General features: G+C 55.2%; 6 protein-coding genes across 6 annotated transcripts; 1 reads left to right on the top strand and 5 right to left on the bottom strand.

The window, feature by feature from the left end:
* Window positions 1-2,029: 2,029 nt before the first annotated feature.
* On the bottom strand, window positions 2,030-3,998 carry BZA05DRAFT_441584 (uncharacterized protein; the record flags this gene model as incomplete). The annotated part of the gene is made up of 3 exons (XM_051486675.1): window positions 2,030-2,248; window positions 2,323-3,458; window positions 3,542-3,998. 3 exons carry the CDS (start codon window positions 3,996-3,998, stop codon window positions 2,030-2,032), a joined length of 1,812 nt encoding a protein of 603 aa, XP_051342916.1.
* Window positions 3,999-14,420: 10,422 nt separating this feature from the next.
* Window positions 14,421-16,412, bottom strand: BZA05DRAFT_162420 (uncharacterized protein). The gene is made up of 5 exons (XM_051479100.1): window positions 15,701-16,412; window positions 15,393-15,648; window positions 15,262-15,331; window positions 15,082-15,207; window positions 14,421-15,023 (listed from the first exon to the last, which is right to left on the bottom strand). Exons 1-5 carry the CDS (start codon window positions 16,244-16,246, stop codon window positions 14,501-14,503), a joined length of 1,521 nt encoding a protein of 506 aa, XP_051342915.1. The 5' UTR covers window positions 16,247-16,412; the 3' UTR covers window positions 14,421-14,500.
* Window positions 16,413-16,767: 355 nt separating this feature from the next.
* BZA05DRAFT_162398 (uncharacterized protein) lies at window positions 16,768-19,919 on the bottom strand. The gene is made up of 5 exons (XM_051479099.1): window positions 19,754-19,919; window positions 19,276-19,694; window positions 19,015-19,219; window positions 18,858-18,962; window positions 16,768-18,803 (listed from the first exon to the last, which is right to left on the bottom strand). Exons 1-5 carry the CDS (start codon window positions 19,826-19,828, stop codon window positions 16,950-16,952), a joined length of 2,658 nt encoding a protein of 885 aa, XP_051342914.1. The 5' UTR covers window positions 19,829-19,919; the 3' UTR covers window positions 16,768-16,949.
* Window positions 19,920-20,449: 530 nt separating this feature from the next.
* Window positions 20,450-20,977, top strand: BZA05DRAFT_386739 (uncharacterized protein; the record flags this gene model as incomplete). Its single annotated transcript, XM_051482511.1, has 1 exon — window positions 20,450-20,977. A coding segment is annotated over exon 1 (247 nt), but the record flags the coding sequence as incomplete, so codon positions are not given.
* A 199-nt stretch (window positions 20,978-21,176) lies between these two features.
* BZA05DRAFT_433629 (uncharacterized protein) lies at window positions 21,177-22,459 on the bottom strand (the record flags this gene model as incomplete). Its single annotated transcript, XM_051486270.1, has 4 exons — window positions 21,177-21,546; window positions 21,601-21,870; window positions 21,953-22,053; window positions 22,222-22,459. The coding sequence occupies 4 exons, from the start codon at window positions 22,457-22,459 to the stop codon at window positions 21,481-21,483; spliced, it is 675 nt and encodes a 224-aa protein (XP_051342912.1). The 3' UTR covers window positions 21,177-21,480.
* A 413-nt stretch (window positions 22,460-22,872) lies between these two features.
* BZA05DRAFT_386736 (uncharacterized protein) lies at window positions 22,873-24,614 on the bottom strand. Its single transcript, XM_051482510.1, has one exon. It carries the CDS (start codon window positions 24,422-24,424, stop codon window positions 23,246-23,248), a length of 1,179 nt encoding a protein of 392 aa, XP_051342911.1. The 5' UTR covers window positions 24,425-24,614; the 3' UTR covers window positions 22,873-23,245.
* Window positions 24,615-24,674: the final 60 nt, after the last annotated feature.

Raw genomic sequence — 24,674 nt, 5'->3', positions numbered from 1 at the left:
TCACCACCTTATGTCAAACTGGCCTGAAGGTGAGTATTTTTGGGTGGCGCATTGGATGAGCGATGGACAGAGGTTTCGTGAAGGGGGAAGACACGTATGTACTATCAATGCTGTCTGTCTGGTGGGCCAGCTCGCTGACGCCTTCTCGAACCGGGTATTCTGTGAATAGTGGTGTGAATTATGTGTGGCATGGGAAAGAAGAAGCAGCCGGAGGAGAGGACAGGACAGGGTGAACGGAGGAAGGCTGTGTCCAGGAATGGGGTGGGGCAAGAGGGGATTCCGCGCGAGAACCGAACAACGAAACCGACAGCGACAGCAGCGACAGCACCACACAAACTGACAGTTTGGAATTGAGCCACCACCACCACCACCCCCGTTTGAGAAGCGCCATCCGGAATTCAAACCCCCATCAATTGTCGAATCCTGGACGGAGCCACGATATTGACCCTAGGTCAGTCGTCCGTTCGTTCGCTCCGTTCGCTCGCGTTCGCCGGTCCGTTGGTTCGTTCGCGCGCTGCTAAAGTAGATGTGTACATGCTACATATGTGGCGGGACACACCTGCGTGTCGTCAACGAACTGCATGGTGGGGTGGGGGTAGGAAGTTGTTTCGATCGGAAAAATACCTCGAGACAGCCAACAACCACAGCAGAGCCGCCAATGTCGCTGTCCCTGGCGGCGAGCGAACGGATGCTTGCATTCGACTCAATTCAATTCCAGGAATAATTTTCTCTCGCTGTCTCTTTCTCTCTCTCTCCGTCTCTCCCTGGCCGCGGGAAAAAAATATGGCGGAGAACATATGACGTTGCCAGTCGTCAAGTTACTCGTCCCTAGTAACTGAATTCCGGGGGTCCGAGTCTCATCAACTACGGTGCCGTCAGTCAGAATCGAAGCGAGCGACGTTGGCGACTGGCAATTCCCAGAAGGCCGGCTCTCGTCGTCAACTGGTCACAAAATGCGGTGCAAGAGCCGCCTGGCACTGACTCTGCAGCACGGCTTGTCGACGACGTCGACCAGCAGGATGCAGCCCGCAAAGCAAAAGCGACAGCGGAAACGGATGAAAGAGGATGAGAGCCAGAGAGAGAGAGAGCGAGAGAGGTGTAGGGTGCAGAAAGGGCGTGGTTTCGGTTTCGTTGCGGAAAATTAATTATTTTCCCATCGGATTGTGCACTCTTCGGTGGCGCCACGTGCTGCTTGACAGGTTGTCTCAATGGTCTGTCTCTCTTCTGTACGGAGAAACCCCTGGCGGTCGTCATCATGCTCTAGAGCCGGGAGCGAGTGACAGCTCTGTGGGGAACATCAAACGCCCGCCATGAACGGTACTCATCAAGGTACCCGCTCGCTCGCTCATTCATCACCAGGAAACAGAACTTTCGCGGCCAGGTAGAGGTAACATCAAGAAACCACAGCAGCCCCCCAGTCTATATTGAACGCCTGAAAATCTATGAACTGAACGATAGAAAGAAGACCAACTAACCTATACTTTTCAGTGCTCTCCTCCGCTCTATCTTCATGACATGGAGCCCGGCTATTTTTGGAAATAGTACCGTGCAGCACGCACAACAACCACCAACACCCTCCGACATGCAAGAAACCAGAAAACGCACAGCAGTGCAATCGCTAAACCGGGAAAAGACCAACCAAGAAATGCGAGATGCAACATCCAAAAAAACAAACCAAATAAAAAAGGAATTAAAAAAAAGAAAAAAAGAAGGATTGAACGAGGAAAAGAAGAAGAATGAGAATGGCCTCCCAAGAAAGAAAAAAAAAACTGTGGCACCACGAAGAGAAACGCCCCAAAAACTCAAAGAAAGCAGAAAGAAGAAAGAAGGGAAAAAAGGACAACTCCCGCCAATAAACGCCCTGCAACTCGCAGCCTGCCAACCCTCAATACGCCTCGCGTCAATCACACACCTCGAACACTCACTCACTCAGTCTCCACCACCATCCCACCGATCCACCTGTAACGGATTGACTGGGTCATTTTCCCCGCGCCGTTCGGGTTATTTCCTCCTTGCAGGTGACAACCAGTCACTCAGGCTTAACAGTGCGGTGCTTTCTCCTCTTACTGGTCTGCACACCCTCGCTCAACGGCTGAGCACGGCCTTCTTGAACCAATGCAAGGTACTGCTTCTTGCAGGTGCTGGACCCAAATTTGTAGCTGCCACCTCGCGCGACGATGTTGTCAGAGACCTGCTTCCACTTGATGTGTGGCAGGTCCGGGTCGACGATTTCCAACAGGAGTTCGATCTGTCCAGAAGGAAAAAAAGTCAATTAGAAACGGTTTCTCGAAATAAAGTTGGAGTGGTGGGGGTAATGCTCACATCTGTTTCGGCCCAGACCGGCTTCCGGAGGCGCTCGTTCTTGGGCTTCGTCAACGTCCTGAAACGTCCACGGAGCGTTGACTCGGCTTCCTCCAAGTTCAACTGGATCTTGATGGTCTTGTAGGACACACCCTGCTGCCGCAGATATACCAGCTGTGCGTCGGTCTCGTCGTATTTCTCGCTGGCGGGCACGCAGGCCGTTGGCGGGATGGGTTTCCGCGCACGGCGCGGGCTCGAGCTCGTGGTCGATTTCTTGGCCGACGGACGAAGGTTCTGGCCGCGCGAGTGGGGGTACGTGGACGACGATGAGTTGGCGACATCTGGCGATGACGATTTCGTGCCCATTGGGGTGATGGGTTCGGGGGACTCGCCGCCGGGAGAGGCCGAGGACTCGGCGTAGTAGGGCGAGCCGTTCTGGATCACGATCGCCGACATGTCGTCGTCCTCATCCGTCTCGTCGTAGTTGTCGCAGTCGTCGTCGCTGTCGTCGAAGTCATTGAAGTCTTGCTGCTGGCTGTGGTGGTGCTGGCCGTGGTGGTGGTGGTGGTGGTGGCTGGCGTGGCTGGCGTACGTGTATGCCGAATCGTAGTTCGCGGAGGGCGATTTGGGCATTGGGTACAAGGATTCCGGCGTTACCGAGCTTACACCATAATGTCCCCGTGGCCGGTCGCTCTGCGATGGGGAACGAGTGCTAGACGGCCTGTATGATGAGCCCAAGCTAGGATCCACCATGGCCGGCGAAAACCGCCCCCTGGAGGTTGTCGACGTGTAGGACGAGCCGGAGTAGAACGGGGGCCGGACGGGTGCTGGCGTTGCTGCCACCGAGCGGCTCGAGTCGTCGCCAGGGTAGTGGGTTTCGTTCAATTCGGGGAAGAGCTCGGTGACTGCTTGTCGAGCGGCGACGGCGCTGGCCTCGCTGCTCGGTGCGAGTTGCACGGCGGGCCCTCCGCGGGGACTCCAGCGGCTTTCGGCATCGGTGGAGCTCTCCGGATATGCCGATTGGCCCCGGCGCGAGTGGTGGTAGTGTTGTCCAGCTCGTGCCGCCCGCGAGTCGCCGGAATCCGAGTACGGAGAGTTGTCGAAGTCTTCGGTCGAATGTCTGCTGTACGACTTGGTTGCGTAGGTGGAATAGTGTGCTGTTTTTCCCAAGGGTCTCAAATCAGCATTCAATGGCGGGGGAGGATAGACGGATGTGAAGGAAGGAAGAAGTAAAACTCACCACCGGAGGAGGTTCTTCGGTCCTGGTCGTCTCTGCTCTGTCTTGAGTACCAGTATGAGGAGTCGGCATCGGACGCGGCGGCACTCAGCGGGTAGTGATCGTACATGGTGTCATAGTTGTCGTATCGGGGGTCCTCTTTCGAGGGCGAGACGGAGGAGGAGGAGGCGGCGGCGGAAGCGGCACTTTGCGGGCTAGCAACTCTTCTCTGGCTCAGCTCTGGCCTGTGCGAATAGTATGAAGAAGAAGGCTCAGGGGTGGCTGAGACTCTGGTCTTCTTTCTGGGCTGACTCGAAATCGGCGGCGTAGGAATTGACCGTGGGTCATTGCTACCTCCACCGCCGCCAGAACCACCGCCAACGCCACTACCACTGCCACCACCCGTTGCAGTGCCTTGTGGCCAGGGGGAATACTTCTGAGGCGTAGGGGCGTACATCGAGTAATGACCGGACTGGTACATGTCTATCCTGTCTGTGTTTCGGGTACGATAGGGGGGTTTGTTTGTGTCCGAAGTTCTATGCCAGAAACTGGTCGGGGTGGGTCGGTGTGTGGATGGGTGGGGTGGGTTGGATGTGTGGAGATCTCTGGGTTGATATGGGGGGAGAGTTCTTGTTCTTGTTCTTGTTGCTTCGGCTTCGAGCTCGAGGTTCAAGACACTTTGTTGACGGTGGTGGTGGTGGTAGTGGTGGGGCTGGCTGGATTGAAGGTTGTGTTTGAGGAGAAGGATATGGCGGGGTCTTTAAGAGTGTTGTTCGTTGTCCGTCCGGTTGGCTGGCTGGCTGGCTGGATGGATGGTCTGGATGGTCTGGATGGGCTGTCTGTCTGGCTGTATGGTCTGGATGGTCTGGCTGGCTGGATGACTCTGCTATTGACCTGTGGATGTGTCCGAATATTTCAATTCTGTGTTCCTGTCGAGGGTCCGATGAATCCCATTAAATGGAGGCGGTTTATTGCTGGCTGCTCTGCTCTGTCCTGTCCTGTACTGTCCTGTCCGATGGAGGGGCGACGAGGAGGAGGAGGGAAATAGATACATTCACACCTTATAGTTAGCACACACGGTGTAACTCCATAGCTACTACCTACTACCTACTACCTACTACCTACTACCTACTACCTACTACCTACTACCTACTACCTACTACCTACTACCTACTACCTACTACCTACTACGCTACCTAGCGGCAGGCCGATCCACCACACAGGGACAGCCACCGCAGCTCCCGGGAATGCGAGCTCGACCTACCACGATGGCCGCCGCCCATTGGTTAAAGCCGAGGATGGAAGGAACGCACAGAAGATCCAGGTGCACCCTCCCTCCCACAGTCACACACCCTTCCACTCCCCACCACGACCCCCGGTCAATACCCACCCACCCATCGCCCACCACACTACACGCAGCACGCTACACACATACCGTCATTAATCGGAAAAATAACGTGGTTACTGTAGGTGTAGAGTTGAGGTGTGTGTTTTACCACCCACTACCCACTACCGTACCTACCCTGGAAACTGTCTGCGGCGGCGGCGGCGGCGGAGGTAGCCAGGTAGGTAGCTTCGACGTAGTTACGGCCAGACGTACAGTACAGTACAGTACAGTACAGTACTCTACCGCACAGTACAGTACAGTACTCTACCGCACAGTACAGACGTAGAGTAGTAGAGTAGAGTACCTAGAGTAGAGTAGAGTGTGTGGTCCGAACGCGCAACTGTTCAAAACACCTATTTGCTACCACTGGCACTGGCACGAAATAACGCTATGCAATGTATCTGTTGGCAACAGAAGTGGTGGGTACGGTACGGTACGGTTGGGTTGTTGCAAACCCGGCACATATTGCTTTGCTTTGCTTGCTTGACGGTGCCACCACTACTCTAACTACCAGCGAGCGTCCCTTTTTTTCTTCGGATTTATCCTTTTCTTTTTCTTTCTTTTTTGTGGTCCGTTTTCTTTTATTTGCTTTTTTCTTTTCCGGGGGGAGGAGGACGGGGGTGGCCAGGGGGAGATCTGGCTGTCTCTGTCTCTGTCCCTGGCTCTGGCTGTGTCTCTGGCTCTGTCTCTGGCTGTGGTCTGGCTGTGGCGCCGATTGATACGTTCGCTGGTCGCTGGGAAGTTGTGGTTTGGTTTGGTTGCGGCGGGAATCTTTTTTCTCGTCTAGAGTACGGTACTTTGCTTTCCTGTCCTCAACTCTACGGACAGTGTAAAAGAATGGGACACAGAGAGATGTAGATAGGTGGCGGCTATTGGCCAGAGTACAATACAAGAGCCACCTCTAGAGTACCTCTACCTCTCCACGGCAGGTGCGTGGCAGAGAGCTCTTCGCACCAGGGCCGCTCCCATTTGACGAGCGCTCCCTCTCCCTCTCCCTCCCTCTCTCTCTCTCTCTCTCCCTCTCTCTCTCTCTCTCCCTCTCTCTCTCTCTCTCCCTCCCTCTCTCTCCCTCTCTCTCTCTCTCTCTCCCTCTCTCTCTCTCTCAAATAATAATTTCAAAAACGGCGAAACCGACAACCGACAAGCAGTTGTTAATGTTAACGCTGTCTGTCGCGGTAGGACCAGTAAACTAGCGGTCGGTCTGCGGTGGGATGTGTGGTGGGATGTGGGACGTCGTGGATGTGCGTCGTTCCACACACCACACACACACAACACAGGAAAGGGCCGGCGGTTTGGGTTGGTTGGGCCAACGCTTTTTCTTGTGGGGGTGTTCCTTTTTTCTTTGCTTTTGCTTTTCTTTTCATTTCTTTTCTGACTGAGTGGACTGGACCGCACTGCAGCAGCAGCAGAAGAAGAAGAAGCAGAGGAAGAAGAAAGACATCCCGGCAAAGGCAAAAGCTTCTAGAACATCAGTGGAAGCATTAAGCAGCAGGAGCAGCAGGTACGGCCATGCAGGTCGCTGCCCCTGTCGCTGTCCCGGCCTCAGCCTTGGTAAGGCCAGCCAACCGCGGCGCAGGACACGTTGACACATCACACACACACAGAGACACACCGCTGAACGACCATCGATCGTGCATGCGAGACGACGAGGAGGATTGACTAGGTCGGTGGGAAACTATGAGCGAGGGGGGGTCTGCCGGCATCCCCGCGAGCGGGTTCGCGGTGTGCTGACTGCTGAGTCTGGCGAGTTCTGTTCCATGAGGGGCGCGCCGGTCGTCGGTCGTTTGGCCCACGGGGACGACGATGCGAAGGTGGTTACTGCTGCTGCTGCTGCTGCTGATGATGATTACGGCCGTTGAGCAGGAGGCACAAGGCTAATCCCCCCCCCCCCCAAAAGCAAGGCTACATAAAAGAAAGAAAAGAAGGAGGGCCCGCCCCACCAGGGCCACCACCACTACACACAGTGGTGGGCCCGCACGGCGCATGCAGGGGGGACGGCGGAGGAACAGACAGAACACTTTCTTTCTGCACAGCACTCTGGCTGGGCTGGATGGGCTGGCTGGTAGGTAGGGGCTGCACATCCAGATTCCGTGCATTAGCCCAGAGGCACCGTGGCGTGGCAGCCCAGACGAACGGAAGCATGGAAGCATGGAAGGTCCCGTATTGTTTCTAGAAGCCTTTCATCTCTTCGGGTCAGGTTCAGGTTGCATGGTGGGATGGTGGGTGGATGCGCCGTCCACGCAGGCTGCCTGGTGACATGGGGACAGGGGGGTAGGGGGGAGGGGGAGGACGAAGTGGAGGATGGGGTGGTGGAGGATTGGGTGCGGGAGACGGAGGGGGAGGGCCGCCAAGAATTGCTGCTTCCTCCTTCGCCGAATTGCTTTTGGCAAGTCAGTCGGTGTCTATTGGATGGACGGGGGTGACAAGTTCTGTTCTGTTCGGGTTCCTGGCAAGTACTTCCCCCCCACCCCCCACCCCCCCCCCGTCGGTCTCCTACGCCGACAGCTGTACATAGTAGCAGCAGACGAGCCTTGCGGATAAAAAATCGCCGCGGAAAGAAAAGAAAAGTCCACGATCGATTCACCGTGTGTCCATAATTGGAATTTGGAGTCCGCCCAACCGAATTCGGTATCCGGTCAGTGGTGGGAAACGGGACAGGACAACAACGTTCATCCCCCCCCCCCCCCCCCCCCGCCGCTGGGCCATCGTCCAGGCTGCCCTTTCCGTCTCCTCCCGACCGGCTGACCCACTACGGCCTTCGGTGAGTTGAGGGAGAAAAGCGTATACTTTACCTACCTACAGCTTCACGTCGCAGTCGCAGTCGCAGTCGCGGCATCGCAACGGAAGCTCGATGTTTCGACCATCACACATTACGTGCGTCCATCTCAAAGCATTGGATGCCACCCTGTACAATGTACATACTGTACACACCTACATACGTCGGTTGTCGGACTAACTACTGCGGGCTGTCTGTCTGTCCTGTCGATCTCGTCGAAAGCTGAAACTCACCAGCTTTTTCTCCTCCCCCCCTTTGTCCACAGTCAACCACAGGAACCGGTCCACACCTACCCACTATACTCTATCTGCTGCATGTACCCGTCAAACATGGCTGCGCGCGATTGGAGCAAGGGCTAGAGGGGAGGAGGCGGCTAGAGATGGGCCCCCTTTGCGTTGCGTTGTTGTTCCTCCTCGAGCAGAGCAGAGTCCTCGCTGTCAGCCACATCGGAGGGAGGGGAGAACTCAACTCCACTCCTCGGGGTGATTCGAGGTGGCCCGAAGGTATGTACTGTTGTGTGGAACCCCCCTTACCCCCGAGGAGCTAGAGGTAGTTGTGGTATGTATTGTACCTGTTTGTCCGCTTGGACGGACTGCCGGCGTGACATCGGGGAAACCGATGCGATTGGCGATTGCCGGACACAGGAACACAGGAACACCCACCCTCCCTCCTGCGTCATCGATCATGGGCGCCAGAGCCAGGGCCAGAACCTAACTCAAAACTAAGGCTAGGGAGACGGATGTCCTGGGGATGCGGAGACGACACAGAGCGATCATACTGGCGGCCCCAGCAGCCGCCTCAGCAGCAGCAGCAGGTGCAATGCCATCCATTACCTACTCTATGTGTACCCTTGAGGACTAGGCCCGGTATGGCAGGGACATGGGCGACGGCTATTGACAGTTCGTCTGCAGGATGCATGGCATGCGTACCGTATCGTACCGTACATTCATCAGGCAGGTACCTACATACTCTGCCTACTCTACCTACTCTACCTACTCTACCTACTCTACCTACTCTACCTACTCTACGTCCGTGCTGTGTGCGATCTTGAGTGATTTTTCCTTTCCTTTCTCCTGATCGGTGGGTCGGTGGGTTTCTTTGGCACGCACGGAGGTGATCATGGCGCACAATCCTGGGGGCGGACTGGTCTGTTGGGACTGTCTATCTGGCTGGGTAGCTACATGCTTCTTGCATAGTACTCACTTACCTACATACATCCTACCCTTTGTCGCAACGTCCCGCCGTACGCCCGCCGTACGTACGCCCACCGTACGCCCGCATGCCAGGCTGCCATACCATACCATGCCATGCCATGCCATGCGAAGAACCACTTGCGGATCGCCCCGTCATCGGATAATCTACTGGGTCGGTGGGGGGGGGGGGGGGGGGAGATCGTTTTAGGCCCGGGACGGGACACCTTCCGTACGGTGGCCCGGTGGGTGCATGGCAGCCAGGTACTTAGTTTAGCTAGCTCGTTGCGGGAAAAATTCCGGCAGCCTTGTGCGGTAAAGGTGAAGGGTGAAGGGCGGCCGGCCGGGAAAGGCAGCAGGGGCAGCAGGGGCAGCACAGGCAGCAGGGACAGCACAGGCAGCACAGGCAGCAGACCATGCTCTGCTCTGGGAGGCAGGGCGGTCCATCGTCGTTTCTTGCACGATGGCGGATCTATCATCTGCTCGGATCAACGGTTGTGGCGTCAGAGAGGGAGGGGGAAGGCGTGAGTACTCCTCCTCCTCCTCCCGTCGGCGTGGCACAGCCTACGGGTTGATACGGCACTAGGTACTCTACTCATCCATGCTTTCCCACGATGCTCCGTCCCGACTCCCAGGTGGCTTAGACCTCGCCATCCGTTTCGACCGTGCACGGGCACGATCCAGCAACATCCAGCACCAGACAACCAGACAACTAGACAACCAGACAATGAAACATCTAATCAATGAAACTGGTGATCGCCGACAGGGAGCCGGTATGTCGTCGTCGTCGTCGTCGTCGCTGTGGTGGTGGTGGTGGTGGTGGTGGTGGTGGTGGTTGTCCTCCAGACACTGGTGGTGGTGCCTGGTGGTGAGCCACTTTCTTTCTTTCTCCCTTCCTCTCTTCCTTCCTACATACAGTACTCACGGACCACATGTTCCCGACGGCGGCGGCAGGTTGGCAGGTTGGCAGGTTGATAGTTAGTGATAGGCCTCGCCTATCCTATATCCTATATCCTATCGAGAAAGAGAAACGCACGCACAGAGTTGCCACATCATCCATCGTTGACTAACTGACCTACCGACTGACTGACTGACTGACTGACTGACTGACTGACTGAGTGAGCGAACACGTACTGCGTTTCGGTTGAACGCCGCAGTGCCCAGTGCCATAGAGTACCGACCGACTGGCTGGCTTGATCACACTGCCGCACTCGCACTCGAATCGAATCCGGGCGGGTTTTTCCCTGGGATGGCACAAAACTATTCGCCATAGTCTAGATAGGCTGCATGCGAAATAAAACAGGAAGATTTCTCTCTCTCTCCTAGGATAGCACGGGGAATTCAGTCTCGGGGCTACCCCCGAAAGTATGCATCATGTAAGTAAGTAAGTAGAGTATGAAGAGTAGATGTATACTAGGAATATACTAGGAATGCTGGCGGCGCGCGGGGGATTTCGTGCAGGGCCCGATAGTATGGTAGGTAGTATGGGATCGCCAGTAGCATCGCCAGCAGCATCCCCCGGCGAAACAGATCTAGAATCCATAGAATCCATCCGTGGCGGGTTTCGCGATGTATGGGGGCGGGGCTCCACTATTGGCTGGTTTGAACATACGTCGATCGTTCTCTTGTCTCTTCGGGCAGGGCGTGATTGGTCGTGCTTGCGTGATTTGGGTGGTTTGGGTGGCTTGGGTCGTGCTGTGCAGACTGACGAGCTGGGGAGTGTCGATACACGCGGAAACTTCATCCATAACCACAATTTTCACATTCTGACTTTTGCTCTGGATACACTACGGAGTTCTCGCTCTATCTCCCGCAGGAGTACAACACTCTTAACGACCACGGAGAGCGAGGCATCCAGGGCTATCACTGCGAAAGGTCTCACGAGCTTTATCCTCCGCAAATCATGCGAACCTTCTCACATCAGAGTAGTTACTGTACAGTCAAGGGGGTAAAACAAAATGGTAGTGCTCACGTATCTTTAAGAAAATGCTAGTGATATCGTATCAGTACGGTCAAATACGTTTTTTTATGCCGTGATACGATATCAATATGCGTCCAGCGGGAAACAACTGGCGGAGAAACGGGGGGGGGGGGGGGGGTGTGAACGGGTAGACATTGCCATGATCTAGATAGGTCGCACGCAATCAATGAACGAACGAGAAAAAAAAGAACAGCGGGAAACAACGTTTTTCTTACCTCCCCGCCTTGAACTATACAGTCCACCAGCCACGGTACAGTTTCTCCTTTCCTATCCCTTTCGAAACATACAAAAAAAAGATGGAAGTCAAAATATCCGCCGATGATCCTTCCCCGCGGGAAGACTTCTCCCTCATCATCTGTCCCCTATCATCTGCCTCCTCCTCCCCCCTCCCCTATTCCCTAGATGTACACAGTATCTACCACAAGAGACGAGCAAGAACACGACACGTCCTCTCCGCACACTCCACGTTCCCCGTGGCATTAATCACCTTCGCATCTCTCACCTCTCACTCCACCAGCAGTATACTGCGCGGTTTCCTGACCAAACCCAGGACGTTCCGCCTTTCCCTCCAGCGGTGGTCAGTGGTCAGTGGTCGGAAAACCGCAACCATACGCAGCCACAGTAACAGCAGGCGGCCATAGGTGATATTAAACATAAGGCTACGTATCCGCCTACGCCACGCTTCGGAATATAGACTATAGTAGTTAGTAGTTATTAATTGCCGGCGGCAAGCCACTGGATGGTTGGCCCCTATGTACCTATGATGGAGCTATGATGGAGCTACCTATAGTATGGAGCTACCCAGCTATGGAGCTATGGAGCTATGGCTCGAACACCACCATCACTCGCTCGCGGGCGAGCGGGCGAGTCGACGGATACACGTTGCAACATTCAATATAAGGAATATAAGGAGGCGAGAAGGCGAGAAGGCGACAAGAAAAGAATCCAAAGCTGGTCATCAGATACTAGCCATATTTTCTGCGCGAATTGAGGACGACAGGCAGCCAATAGACACCAGTAGAGATACTGGTACTAGTAGAGTGTGGCTCTCGCACCGGCACGCGGGGGAGACGCTTGACGTCGTGGTCCAAGGCGCCGTTCGGAAAAAAATAATGATTCTATGTATTCTGTGGCAGAAGGCTATGGGGTACCGCAATGTCGGGACCACTAGCACTGGGGTTTTAATCATGTAGGTACTTGTGAGAGGAACATATGAGTGGTTACTTGTTAGCTGGTGGGGACACCTCTTGTTATGCATGGGAATTACGGCAAGCACGTACCACCGCCCACCGTTTTTTTGAGCTTTTTTGCGCCTTCATGTGGACAATTGTGATTAATTGGAGTACTGGGCTCACCACCTGTGGCTACATGTATCTTTCGATTTTAAAAAATTTGTTTTTGCAAATCGGGTTTCAAAGTACTCCACTATGTAGGCGCGACGAAATCTAGGTACTCTGACGGACGACTATTGAGCTTCATATTTTATATCTGTTTTTATTTCTTTATTTTTCCTCACCGGGGATTTGGGAAAGATGATGGACGTCATACTCCACTTCTACTATACATCGCATCACGATCACATGCAGTCATGCTTGTCAGAGATACAGTAGAGTAGATATAGTAGATAGAGATTGGTCTCTCCAGACAGTTGGACAGTTGGACAGTTGTGGGGTCCGAGGGGCCAGCGAGCGACTTCGCAGCATACTGCATGTACAAGTTAACGACAAAAAACACCAAAAAAACTGGATCCGGCCGAATTACGACGGTAAAGAAATCCTTTATAATAGGTGTGCCTGTAATTGGTTAAAAAACTGAGGTACCCACGGACCCACTCACCAACCCTCCCCCCCCAGATTAATCCAGAAATCGCGGTACACATATCCAGGTCTACTAGTCGTTACTACGCCGTGCGTGAGTCGTGGCCATGATCGATAGTCAACCCATCAACCATGGCCCCGGGTGCACTGGGTAGGATGCACTGGGGTGGGCCAGAAAGAAAAAAACTGCCGGCATGCAGGTGGCTTTTTTTCTCCGAGTGTGTAAGTGGATGGGGGGTGGTGGGCGGTCGTGGCTGCGAGGTATCGATCGCCGCCGCCGCCGTCGACCGTGAATAGAGTAGATACTGAGTACTTGGATAGCACCACCACCACACCCGGTGGGCCGGAGGTTCAACTCAACTCAACTCAACTCATTGACGAGGTTTACTCAATGCGGATACACAAAATAGAGTAGAGTAGAGGTGTTGGGTATTGGGTATTGGCTGTTGGGGCGTCCTTTCACCGGTATCCACATCGCCTGCACATACGCACGCCGCACGTACGCACGATAGAGTGAATAGTACAGGACGAACATAGTAGGATGGATGACGTTCAACGTCCAAAGTTTCGTAGTGGAAATACCGCCCAACCGATAGATTCCCCACTCACACCATCACACGGGGAAAGGCTGATTACGGTACTTTACGGAGCGGGCCGCTGGGGGGGGGGGGGGGGGGGGGGGGACTGCGTGTGTGATGTGTCCACTGGTGTGATCGTGACTTTGGTTTCTTCTTGGTGGGCGAAATCGAGGGCGAGAGGCACTGGGACAGTCCCGGATAGATATAGTAGATGCTGAGTACCTACCTCGTACATACTGGAGTAGCTCGGAGGACCAATATTTACTATACATTATACATACCTCATACGGGAGTGGATGACATGCCACCGCATAGCTTCCTACATACCTCCGAGTACATACCTCCGAGCGAGCATCCTGCTCAGCAAAAAAAAATACAGAGCATCTGCTTAATGTCAGAGACAAAACTGAAACGGTACATACGGAACACGGATGACATCCAGTCCCAGTCCGCACACTCCTCCAGCCCTCCAGCCTCCTTTCTTATATGTAGGGGGGAGAGAGAATCACTTCGACGCAAGCTGCACTGCTGCAGGAAATAAACGTGGTAGGCATGTAGATAATTGGATATTTTATGCCTATCATATGTGCCAGTGGCCACTGGCCACCACCTAGTTAACTCACCTCGCATGCGCCAGATGCAAGGTACTAGCGGTCTAGCAACCCTACGTGGGCGTCCCGGAAAGGCTGTACTCTAGTTAACCAGTTAGCGCAGGAGCGCATCTACATACACAACTAACGCGCAGACGAGACGAGACTTCTGACCGGCCGACCTTTTTCCCCCTTGGGGTCGCCGGTCTAGATCTGTATCTGCGGGCCCTCCCTGCAGCGACGGTTCGTCCAGTTGGGAGCTGCGAGGGAGCTTTTCGACGTATGTATGGTATAGACCACCCCCCGGTACGTATCGTAACGACTTCGATATACTCCGCTCCAGATCTCCAACGAGCCGACACGATTCCGCATATGTACCATGTACATATATACGAGTAGGTAGGGAGGTTGGGAGGTACTCTACGTGGTGCCGTACCGGTCGCAAAGTCGTATGTACTCTACGTCAGCTGGCCTGGACAGTGGAGGACGCCTGTGTACCGGGGGGTAAGGGCGAGGTAAGGTGTGGTCCGTGCTGGAGCCCTTTCCGCCTTTTCCGCCTTGCTGTTTCACGATTGGCCGGTCGGTCGGAGTTTTACAAACACTTCGTTCTCTACATAGAGTCTACATAACCGTTCACATGTCCACTACGTACCTAAATAGGCACCTAATAGAGACCATCCCCACACCCGCCCTCAGCCGCGTGATCATGGCTCGCGAACTTCCCGTGCGTTCCCTCGGTCCACTCCGCCGCCGCCCACCTATCCCTCTCCCTCGGCAGCGTCCTCCTCGGAAATCCCTCCAGACTCCTACCATACTTCGCGACCAGCCACGCAATGGCCTTAGTATTTTCCACCAGTGCTCCAAGGTCCAGATTCCTAACGGTATCGCCAGGCTGGTGATAGTTAGCATCATACGGCTCGCCGGCCTTTCCGCCAAAGAGCGCCGCCTCTTCGCGCGTCTTGATGCCTTCGGCGCCGGTGAATAGCCCGCCCGACGGGATGTTCGCAGTCAGGAACGGGCCGTAGTCGCTACGCCCCGTGAACGCGGTTGGGACAGAGGGCCGCCCCACTGAGGTGAAGTATGAGGTCAGCGTGTCCTCGATCTCGGCGCTTCCGGCAGGCCCGGAAAGGTTGAAGGCGCTGCCGTCGCCGTCGTATACGCTAAGTACGTAGTTGGGAGAGCCGATCCTAGGTGGCGGCGGTTAGTTGCGGTGATTTAGAGGGTGAGAGGGCGAGGGGTAGTTACATGTCGGAGTTTATGTACATGGCAATCTTGAGATTTTCCTCTGGCGTCAGGTTCTCAACGTAGCGGTGCGCGCCGAGTAGGCCAAATTCTTCGGCAGAGAACCAGCAGAACCGTACAGCATTTTTGCTGTGCGCCCAATCAGCCGAGTGATACTCTATGAATAAGTACATAAGTACTCACAGTTTGAAATCCTTCAACTTAAGCAGCAGCTCCAAAATACCAATCGTTCCACTTCCGTTATCATTTATGCCTACCGGGCTGTCAATACATGTATGCGTACCTACCTATATCCGCCGGCGAAGTAAACTCACCAGGGCCCAGCGGCACCGAATCCGAATGCGCGCCTACGACGACGACCTTGTTGGGATCTCCGCTCTTAGTCTGGGCGATGACATTGTACGAGACACGGTCCTCGGCGAACGAGTCGATATCCAGCTCGCCGACCAGCTTCTCCCCCGCTGCCAGTTGCTCAATCAGCTCCAGGCCGTCGGAAAGCGAGATCGCCCCCGTCGGCACGATGTTGGGCACAGAAAGGAGGCGGCCATCGAGGACGGTGCCGGGGACGCTCTATAGCAGCGGGGAGTCAGCACCGCACCGGACTAAGGGGGAGGGGACGGACGTTGTAGATGATACAGCCCACGGCGCCGGCCTGGAACGCCAAGTTGCTCTTCTGGGTGACCGTGCAATTCCCGCGCATGAACAGCACGATCTTCCCCTCAACATCGGGCGGATAATCATCGGCAGTACACCCCTCGCCTCGCACTTGCGCCAGCAGCGCCTTCATCCCTCGAGCCCTCGGCGAGCCGCGGGATGGATAGAACAGCACGTCCTCGCCGTCGACAGCGAAGGACCCATTCGCCGCCGCGTACCGCTCCGCGAACGGCTGCAGGTACACGTCATATGCGCCGGTGGCGGCGACGAGGTCGTGCACGTAGTTGATCGTTGCGTTGTGTCCCGGCCCGCCGAAGCCGCGGTTGCCGCCCGCGCCGCGCGCGAAGGCGAAGGAGCTGAGCTTGTGCGCGTGTGAGAGGAGCGCACTGCGAGTCAGCTGCCGCCGGAGCTTGGAGGAGTCGACGAGCGGCCGGGGATCCTTTTGTCCCAGGGCCGCTGGGAAGGCGGAAAGCAGCAGCAGCAGCTGGAGGAGCGGGAGCGCGGGCAAGATCATGGTGGCTTCAAACTTGAGGTGGAGGGAATGGGAAAATCGCAGCTGGACGGGGTTATAGCCGTCTGTTTATCTACATACAATTGTTCATCGGAGGGGAAAAGGACCGGCTGGGTGCGCGGGAACACACCAGCTGGATGGCCCGTATTCATGCAAGTAAACGTTGATCTCAATCGCACTTGCTCCCATACGGCGGCCAAGATACAATGGCCGGTTCCGCATCTTGATATGGCGAATTGGAAGGGAGCCTGCACTTGATACACGGATCCTGTGTAACATATAACGGCCATGTCAGGCACGAGCCAGTCGGAGATCTGCCGAATCTGGAAGCTGTGGTCAACATCCTAGAAGGGCCCAAGAAATGTACGTCGGCTGCGGGCAGGGCCACTGCAAGACGAGATAGGGTCTGGACCGGCGGATGCGGTCGCGGCTGTGGCTGGGCGAAAGCGTGGGGGAGTGAGATCGCTGATAGCCGGACTTATTGATCTTCCGTAGCCATAGTGATCTTCTTGATATGCAATCAATTATCGGCGGTGGTCGCATGGGCACCGGCGCCATGCCACTCCGAGTGACGGAGGCACAAAATCAGCATGGGTATTGGAAAGACAATCAAATCGGTAAGTACGGGTAGACACGGCTCGGCTTTGTTTAATTCCTAAGTCCCTATGCAGCTGAATGGGATGCTCGTGCTCATTCCACCCCGAGCTCACTCTTCTTCGATATCATCATCATCGAGGTCCATCTCCTCGCCCACCCATAGCGTTCCCTCGCTAACCACGGTAATCTCCCACGGCTCACCGCCCTTGCTCCCCAGCCGCTCCAGAACAATTATATACCCGCCATCAATCCATTCCAGATGCGTCTTTGTCGTCCTGACCCCCATTGGTAGATCCACAAACGCGCCGCCTCCACTCTGTGCCACGAGAGCATCCGCCTCCACCTCATGCGGCTGGCGAATAGCTCCAAACACCGTCAATTTAATAGCAGCAACACTCCTCGCTTTCACCCACAGCCCCATGAACCGCCCCACATCCATGGGCCAGACCAGTTTGGTCCTTCCGGGCGGCCATACTCCCTTAACCACTGTTTCGAAGCACCCGGCAGTTTCGGAAGGGAGCTCACTAAATGTGGCGGTCGAAGCTGTGGTGAGAAGAGTGATCTTAAATGCGCCGAGCTGTCCCGACTCGAAGGTACTCGCGACGACGGTGTATTTTCCCGGGGGCAGGTCGGATGTCGTGGCGAGAGCGGTGGAGCGCTTGTATTCTCCGCTCTCGGCCACGATTTCGCGAGTGGTCACCGCGGCCACTCGCTCACCCTTGGAGTACACCAGTTTCACGTGTACTGGGTGTGGCGAGGGTGTTTCGAGGAGCAGGGCAAGGCTGGCAGCTTGCGTAGGTAGCGTGATCACGAACTGTGGGTTCTTCGGGTATTCCGGAGAGTGGGCGTTTCCGCCGGCCGTGGAATCGGTCCATGCTGAAGAAAGCACCAGTGAATATGGGTATGTTTCGGCAACGGGATTGATGGTGAGCGTGGACAATGAGTATATCATCAGGGAGAAACTGTGGGTGGTGGGTGAGAGGTCTTGTGATGATACCGCGAGTGTATAGTTTTCGCCTGCCGGGAAATTGTCGAGCGACAGGAGAGTCTGTGGCGAGTCGACGTACGGAGTACGATGAATACTAGGAGAGGATAGGTAAACCCGTCGTCCAGCTGCATCGAAAAGGTAGAGCGAAATGAAGCCGTTATTAATCACTCCTTCGTCGGCAGTATTCGATAGACCCAAGTGGCGCGAGAGAATGATCCATACCGGCCCAGCAGTGGACGAAGGATTCGAGATGGAAAACTGTGGGTTTTGGCCAAACGAAGTTTCGGATACCTTTGTGGAGAGATCCCACGAGAAATGTGATTCATAGAGCCTGGTGAAGAGCGTCGGGTTCCAGTTCAGATATAAGCTTGCGAAGTTTCGAAAAACATTTTCCAAAGATATCCAAAAGACGCCGGGTTGCAGTGGTTCCCTAGAAGGCAATGCATCTTTGACGTCTTTCATATCCAGCCCATCCTCCGACGAACATGGACTCGGTGCATCGAAGTCATAAGGCTCATCTTTTTCATCGTCGTCATCCGTGGGCGCACCCCTCCAGACCGTTCCCTCGGACCACGGATTCTTGACCAGCATGAACCTATCACCATCTTCTTCCTTCATATCAAGGACAGCATAATCGTGTTCACCAATCAAACCCAGCTCCGTTTCCTCTCGCGTCGTCAAACGGCCGGTCCCCAATGTTATCAAAACGTCACCAGTAGTCCAAGCACCCACCATCCGTCGCCACAACGCACTGAGTACCACTTCATCTGACTGGAGGAACACATGCTCCGGAATCCATCCCGTTAAAGCCAGTAGATCAGTGCCTGAATTTGAGCCTGGAAAATCATAGCCTCCCATGATTTTAAGGTATGCCTTTTCGATGAGAGCGGCAGCGAACACCGTAGGGTTTCTACGACAGGTAACGTATAAGGATCGGTCGGACTTGGAGACGGGGAGATAGTCGTCTATTATGACCTACACCAGTATGAGTTATATGATTTCCGCAGTGTTGGATAAAGCCCGACCGACCTTGCGGTAACACCCATTGAAGAAGAGCTTCACTATGTACTTTCCGGAGGGGCTGACCACCGGCCGTCCTTTATCGTCTTGGGGGTACAATATATTAATAATTGTCTGTCAACTGTCAGCACTCCCATCCAATTCTCCAATAGCGAGAATAACACGCCTGTCCGAACCCCTTCTCTTCCCTCCGAACGCCGGAGCACAAGCTCGCAACAACCGAGCAGTCGGTGATAACATCCTGCGTAAGATCTACGATTTCATCTTCCCCGGGCAGTATCCTCGCATTCTCACAAATCTCATGTGGCCGCTTCCAATCGTCGAGTATAGTCTTTTGCAAATCTGATAACTGCAGCATTCCTGCCGGGTCTCTCCGCACAGTCAGCCACATCCGCCCACTCCACCGCCGCCTCGAATCTCGACTTACTGAAACGGCGCACCCGCAAACTCTGCTGGCGCCGGTGGTCCCTTCCACGGCGGAAACACCCCGCCGTTGATTTTACTCGACTTGAGCAGCACCGTCTGCTCCTTGACGCTTAACGCCCTGGTCACCTTCGGCGTCGGCCGCTTCCGCGGGGGTCTGCTCGGTGGCTGCGACGGCGAAGCTGCTAGGCCCACTTTTGGCTGTAGCTCCTCCCCCTTCGACTTCTCCCCCGCGATCACCTTCTTCCACCCCTCCGCCTTTGCCAGCACCGCGGAACACTTCCGATCCAGCAGCTGCTTGTCTGACTGCTGCGAGGTCTCGCGCCCCGCGCGGATGTAGAGCTCGGCCGCTTGGATCGCTGCTTGTAGTGCTGCGGAGCAGTTGCCGTCTGCGTGGAACGCGTCGGCGCGGGATTCTGCGGCCTGGACTCCGTTAGGCGTGAATGGCGGTGGTAGAGTAACGCGTGCTGGGAATTACTCACAGCTGCAAGACGAGCTATAGAGCTATTGTGCGCGGTCGTCTCTTTTCCCGGAGCGGATTTCTGGACGGAGGCCATGGTGGGAAAACTCGAGTTCAAAGGCTGTATCTAGGTGCGGAATGCGGGGAGTGGGGAAGGCTTGGGAACTTGGGCAGTATGTAGGTTTATGACGCTCGTGGTTAAACTCTATTTGGACCCGTGCACACATGGTAATACCCGTTGTTACGCCCAGTAACTACGGTAGCTACGAGCCGGCCCGGCGCAGGACAAGGGAAGGTCACGTCGCGCCCCCGCTTTCGTAGGTACGGCAGTGGGGAGGGCCTGGATTGATTTATCAAGGTAGAATGCTATGATCAAACAAAAAGAGGCCCGATGTGCGAGTCTTCTGCAACCCTCTCTGCGGAGTTGATCATCAATATATTGCCAGTATAATCTTGCACACGACCAGATTCTCCACTCTCATCCATATCTTCAGGCAATGGACATACAGCAACAACACCAAGCATCCTCAAAGCCTTAAAACTACCATTATATAAAGTTGCATACACTGATACCATGTGACGAGAGCACAATAATCTTTAGTGAGAGCAAAAGGTCAGAAGTAAGTCTGAAGAAAGAAGTTCAGAAAACGCCTTACGTTTGAATATCAGGAACCGGCACGGCGTCATGATTCATCAACTTGAGGTAACCAAGTACATCCGCATCTCTTGTGTTCAAACCTCAACCTCGGTTCCTGTCCATGTGGGTGAGGGCGTTGCATTGCGTTGGGAGTCGCTTCCTTGCATTGGATGAATGAATCATGATGATCGTCACGATTGGCTGCTTCTGGTCCACCTATTGTAGTGGTCGCCCACGATGTTGCGCAGCATCGTCGAGAATAGATCTGCGATCACCTCTTCCTCAGGACCGCGCTCACGAACCGGGTTGGATTGCTTCGGTCCCACTTCTCCGGCCCGACGTAGCGTTCGCCGAGAATGTGTTTGATAGAAATGTGCCACCGAGGGCTGAGGTTGTGATGTGCCATTGTAGTTGTCGTTGTCAAGTAGTGTGAAATCTACGGGAGGAGTTGCAGACTTATAGTCGTCGGGATTGAAACATCAAACGTTCCAAGAAGTGCAAAGATAATCACGGAATCGGATGGAAGCTCGAGCAAGTTGAGATGGTCAAGATACCTAGTGGATGCTTGGACTCTGCTCATAGTGAAGCACATGAGAGCACTAAATCGTAATGCTGGCCTTTGACCTCAAGTGGGCAAGTTGTGGATCAAATCATCCTTTAGCACTCGCCGCGAACTTCCAAATCCCAGCATGCATAGTCCAGTGCTCCCACAGAGCCACTGCAAACCTGGAAGCCGTTGAGACACTCCGTTTCACCGTGACTGAGTTCAGTCACGCTCCCAAGGCTGAGCGGCGACACTTCACGTATTCTCCATCTCACTCTCTTCCTTACACGGAAATGATGATGATCCTTGCATGCCCCAAAACCTAGATTCCAACATCCTCTACAGTCTGTATTTCGTGTATCTATCGTTCTAACCGTCGAATCGGCCCGGGCCATCGCTCTGCAATCAACGGCTACGCGCACCTCGCGCGCGTCGAGTCGGCGCCTCTATGATGCAGCCCAGTTGCAAAGACACCCGGGAGTGTAGTAAGAGTGCCGCGCATGCCAGCCCGGGTGTCCGAGACTGGCCAACTTCTTTGTGTTCCGTTCCGACTACGCAGCCATCTCGCTCACCCCTTCAATAGTCTCTCCCTCAGCACGCCCTTCTCCATCTCCATCTGCTGCTCCGCCCAACCCTTGCCCATCATCAGCCAAGTTCCGTCTCTCCGCTGAGGGAATGGAATACTCACAATCGCCTCCTTCGCACTCTTCAGATCCCCCACCACGCTCTCGAACAGAGCCTCGACTTCAAACACATTCCGTCCCGGCTCCAAGTCTGGCGGGGGCTCGGCCCCGTCGCTCTCGCTTGCCCGCCGGCCGTCGATATTCCTAATCACCGACTTTGCCTCGCGCAGGGCACGCAGGGCGGCAAGCGACTGCCGCAGCGATTCCTTCAGCAGCTCTTCTGGATCGGGCCAGTGCGCGTCGGTTGCCACGACGGGATGCAGCGAGAGGAGTGTCTGTTGCGCCGTGTTAGTTGGCAATTGATGGGCGGACGGGGAGAGTGCTCGCTTGAGAGAGAGGGGGGAGGGGCTGCGTTACCATCGCCTGGGCAATGCTGTCGAACGTCTCCGTCGTGTCGTTGTGGTCGGGCTCGGCGACGATCGCGGCAGCCTGAGACATCACCTCGTCTTCGTCACGTACTGCGGAGTCCATGTGTGTTGTGGTTATTGTGGTTGTGGTGGTTGGGGGATGTGTGGATATGGTGGGGTAATGGTTGTTGCTGTTGTTGTTGTGGTGGTGGTCGGGGCCGGGGTCGGTGACAACACGCTGTAGCAGCGACGCTGCCCCAACAACGCCGGTTGTTGTACCTGCGGGTGACGCCATGATGAGGCTGCGACGGCGGCGGGCCAGGGACGAGGTCGGCTTCATGGGACTAGTCGGTGACGAGACGGGATTTGTAAATGCCGACGACGAGGAGGACGCTGGCGACGGTGGAATGCTGTACTGTTGCGGATACGGGGTGTGTATGGACCGTCGCTTAAGACGGGGCGTGACGGGGGCGGGTACGCGGAATTCGAAGGTCGGTGGGCTAGCAGGAGGGTCCATTGTTTGATAGAGGACAGTGGGATCAAGAGGATTCTGAAGAAGTAGTTGTGGATTTGTATGGAAGGTTGCGGTTGTGGACACGGATGGAGAAGAAGCTGGGAGCTGGGGAGCTGGTGGAAAGCTGGTTGGAGGGGGAAAGAGGTGATGCCGGCCGGCGGCTAGCCTGGAGGCGATCCAGGGCGCTCGATTGGAGATGTGTGAGCTATGGCCTGCAGCATGGCGAATATGGAATCTCTACTCGGAGGTCCCTGTTGGCCGGTGCGGCACAGCATCATGATTTCACGTAAAGAAGTGCAGTTTGTTGGGCTTGCCCAAGGGCGATTTCGAAATCAGGCGGGCGTTTGGAGTAGGTACTATTAGAGTGCCTGCCAATCGTAGGACCTTTGACTCCGATTCTCAACGGATTTCTTCAGCTCAGCATAGGTGGTCTTCTTCACGAGAGGCCGTGACGAAGGTGAGAAGCCGGTCAGCAGAGCTCTGTTTAGCATTTGCACTTTCTACCTCCGCTCTCCGACTCCGGAGGGCAGAAAGCGGAACGCCGTCGGGCACACTGGACCTGAATGATGTACCGTATCACCCAAAGAATTATGCCCCCGCTCTGTCTGTCTCAACAGCAAATCCGACTCGGCCGTATATAGTTTATCGACTCCAGGCATGAGACTCGGGCAGCTCGACATGGAGTACTCTATACCCCACCGAACGAGAAATATCCCATCAAAATCACAGGATCCCCTCGCAAATGCAAAACTCCCACTCTACATCCCAGTAATCGAAAAGGCCTCCCTTCTACTTGTTCTTCATCTCCGTAAATTCGTCCACACTCACCTCGCTCCTCCTCACCTCCGCATCCCTCCCTCTCTCCCTCGCAATATCGATCTCTTTCATCAGCACCTGTTGAGCCTCCTCAATCCTCTTCCTCATCTGCCTCAGGATATCCTCCCTATCCTCCCTATTCTCCCCCTTCTTCGGTCCCTCCTCCACATACTGCTTCAACTGCTTCTCGATATCTGCCGCATCCTTCCCGGTAGCCAGATGTTTCCGATACGTCTCCTCGCTGCCAAAACACATACCGTATCCGTCGCAGTAGCAAGCGTACTCGCTCGGGCAAACCGTGGTGGTTCTGTTGTCTCTATCCGAGAACATGTAATGCCAGAGATACTCCATAATCCTGCCGGAGTACCGATCGACCAGGTCTGTATGCAGCAGCCACTCGCGCCATTGAACATACTCCTCGCGGGTATTCCCCCGGATCCTGTCGCGGGCAACAACAAACTGAGCGCAGCACGCGCTCGCCAGGGTTTCGGGCAACCTCACGCCGGGGAAAAGCTTCCTGAACTCGCGGTGGAAGTACATTTCCTCGCCCTTGTCAGGGGTGTAGCGGCTGTTGTGGGGCTTGATCCACGAGGGACAGCCGGGGTCCCAGTGGCACCGCAGGTTCATGAACCCGAGCCGCGCTGCCCGGTGGTAGTTCAGCTCCCGCAGCATCAGCGCCGTGCTGAGCATGTGCATGTCGTTGTTGTGCCAGGCGATGTTGGACGCGTGCGTGAACACTACGAGGTCCGGCAGCGTGTCGTAGTGGTTGATCAGGTACGTCAGGTAGGTCATGGCTTCGTTGCCTTTGTTTTTGGGGACGGTGAGCGCGCCCGGCGGGAGCGTGGATGAGGAGGTCGTGGGGACGTGGTAGACCTTGGGGGTGAGTTTGAGCCATGGCGGGAGCGCGGAGAGCCACGAGATGTCGTCTTGTGGCGTGCACGGGAGGACCAGGTGCTTAGTGTAGTTGTCCGGTTGGAAGATGCTGATCCCCCGTGTGAAGCCAAAGTATTTGTATGCTTCATCGATCGTTTCTTCGTGAACAGTAGTGCGGGGCGAAGGCGTAGGTGGTGGGCGCGCGGGAAGGTGATAGAAGAGGTAGAATGTTGCCGCTAGGAAGAGGATGAGCGAGAGAGTGCGCCGGCGGGGGGGCATCGTTATGGAAGCTGCCGTACGCGGCTGGGTTCGGATCGGAGACGACAGGCTATCGACAATTCGCTGTGAGAGACATTGGTCGGTATATAGTAAGTCAGGCAAGCTTCAGGCCGGGAGCATATCTCGTGTTCCAATCGCGCCGGCGCAAGGTAGGATGACGCACAATTGCTCAACGTTTCGTGGATGGCGTGTTACGTTTGCTTGCCTGGTCGGAAGCTGGTGAAACGAACGCGGGGACCGGAGCAGCCAA

This window comes from Tricharina praecox (assembly GCF_024521635.1).
Source record: "Tricharina praecox strain CBS 144465 chromosome Unknown BZA05scaffold_3, whole genome shotgun sequence".
In the NCBI taxonomy this organism is placed as follows: Eukaryota; Fungi; Ascomycota; class Pezizomycetes; order Pezizales; family Pyronemataceae; genus Tricharina; species Tricharina praecox.
Note: the sequence above shows the minus strand (reverse complement) of the source record. Positions and strands in the feature narration are given on the sequence as shown.

Excerpts from the sequence above, each read along its gene's own strand:
- BZA05DRAFT_162420 (XM_051479100.1), bottom strand. The coding sequence starts at position 16,246 with ATGATCTTGCCCGCGCTCCCGCTCCTCCAGCTGCTGCTGCTGCTTTCC. Across the intron at positions 15,208-15,261 it reads AAGTTGAAGGATTTCAAACT|CAAAAATGCTGTACGGTTCT; the intron begins GTGAGTACTTAT and ends TTGGGCGCACAG. Across the intron at positions 15,024-15,081 it reads ATGTACATAAACTCCGACAT|GATCGGCTCTCCCAACTACG; the intron begins GTAACTACCCCT and ends GCCGCCACCTAG.
- BZA05DRAFT_162398 (XM_051479099.1), bottom strand. The coding sequence starts at position 19,828 with ATGGCCTCCGTCCAGAAATCCGCTCCGGGAAAAGAGACGACCGCGCAC. Across the intron at positions 19,220-19,275 it reads TTTGCGGGTGCGCCGTTTCA|AGACCCGGCAGGAATGCTGC; the intron begins GTAAGTCGAGAT and ends GACTGTGCGGAG. Across the intron at positions 18,804-18,857 it reads TCAATGGGTGTTACCGCAAG|GTCATAATAGACGACTATCT; the intron begins GTCGGTCGGGCT and ends ATACTGGTGTAG.
- BZA05DRAFT_386736 (XM_051482510.1), bottom strand. The coding sequence starts at position 24,424 with ATGCCCCCCCGCCGGCGCACTCTCTCGCTCATCCTCTTCCTAGCGGCA.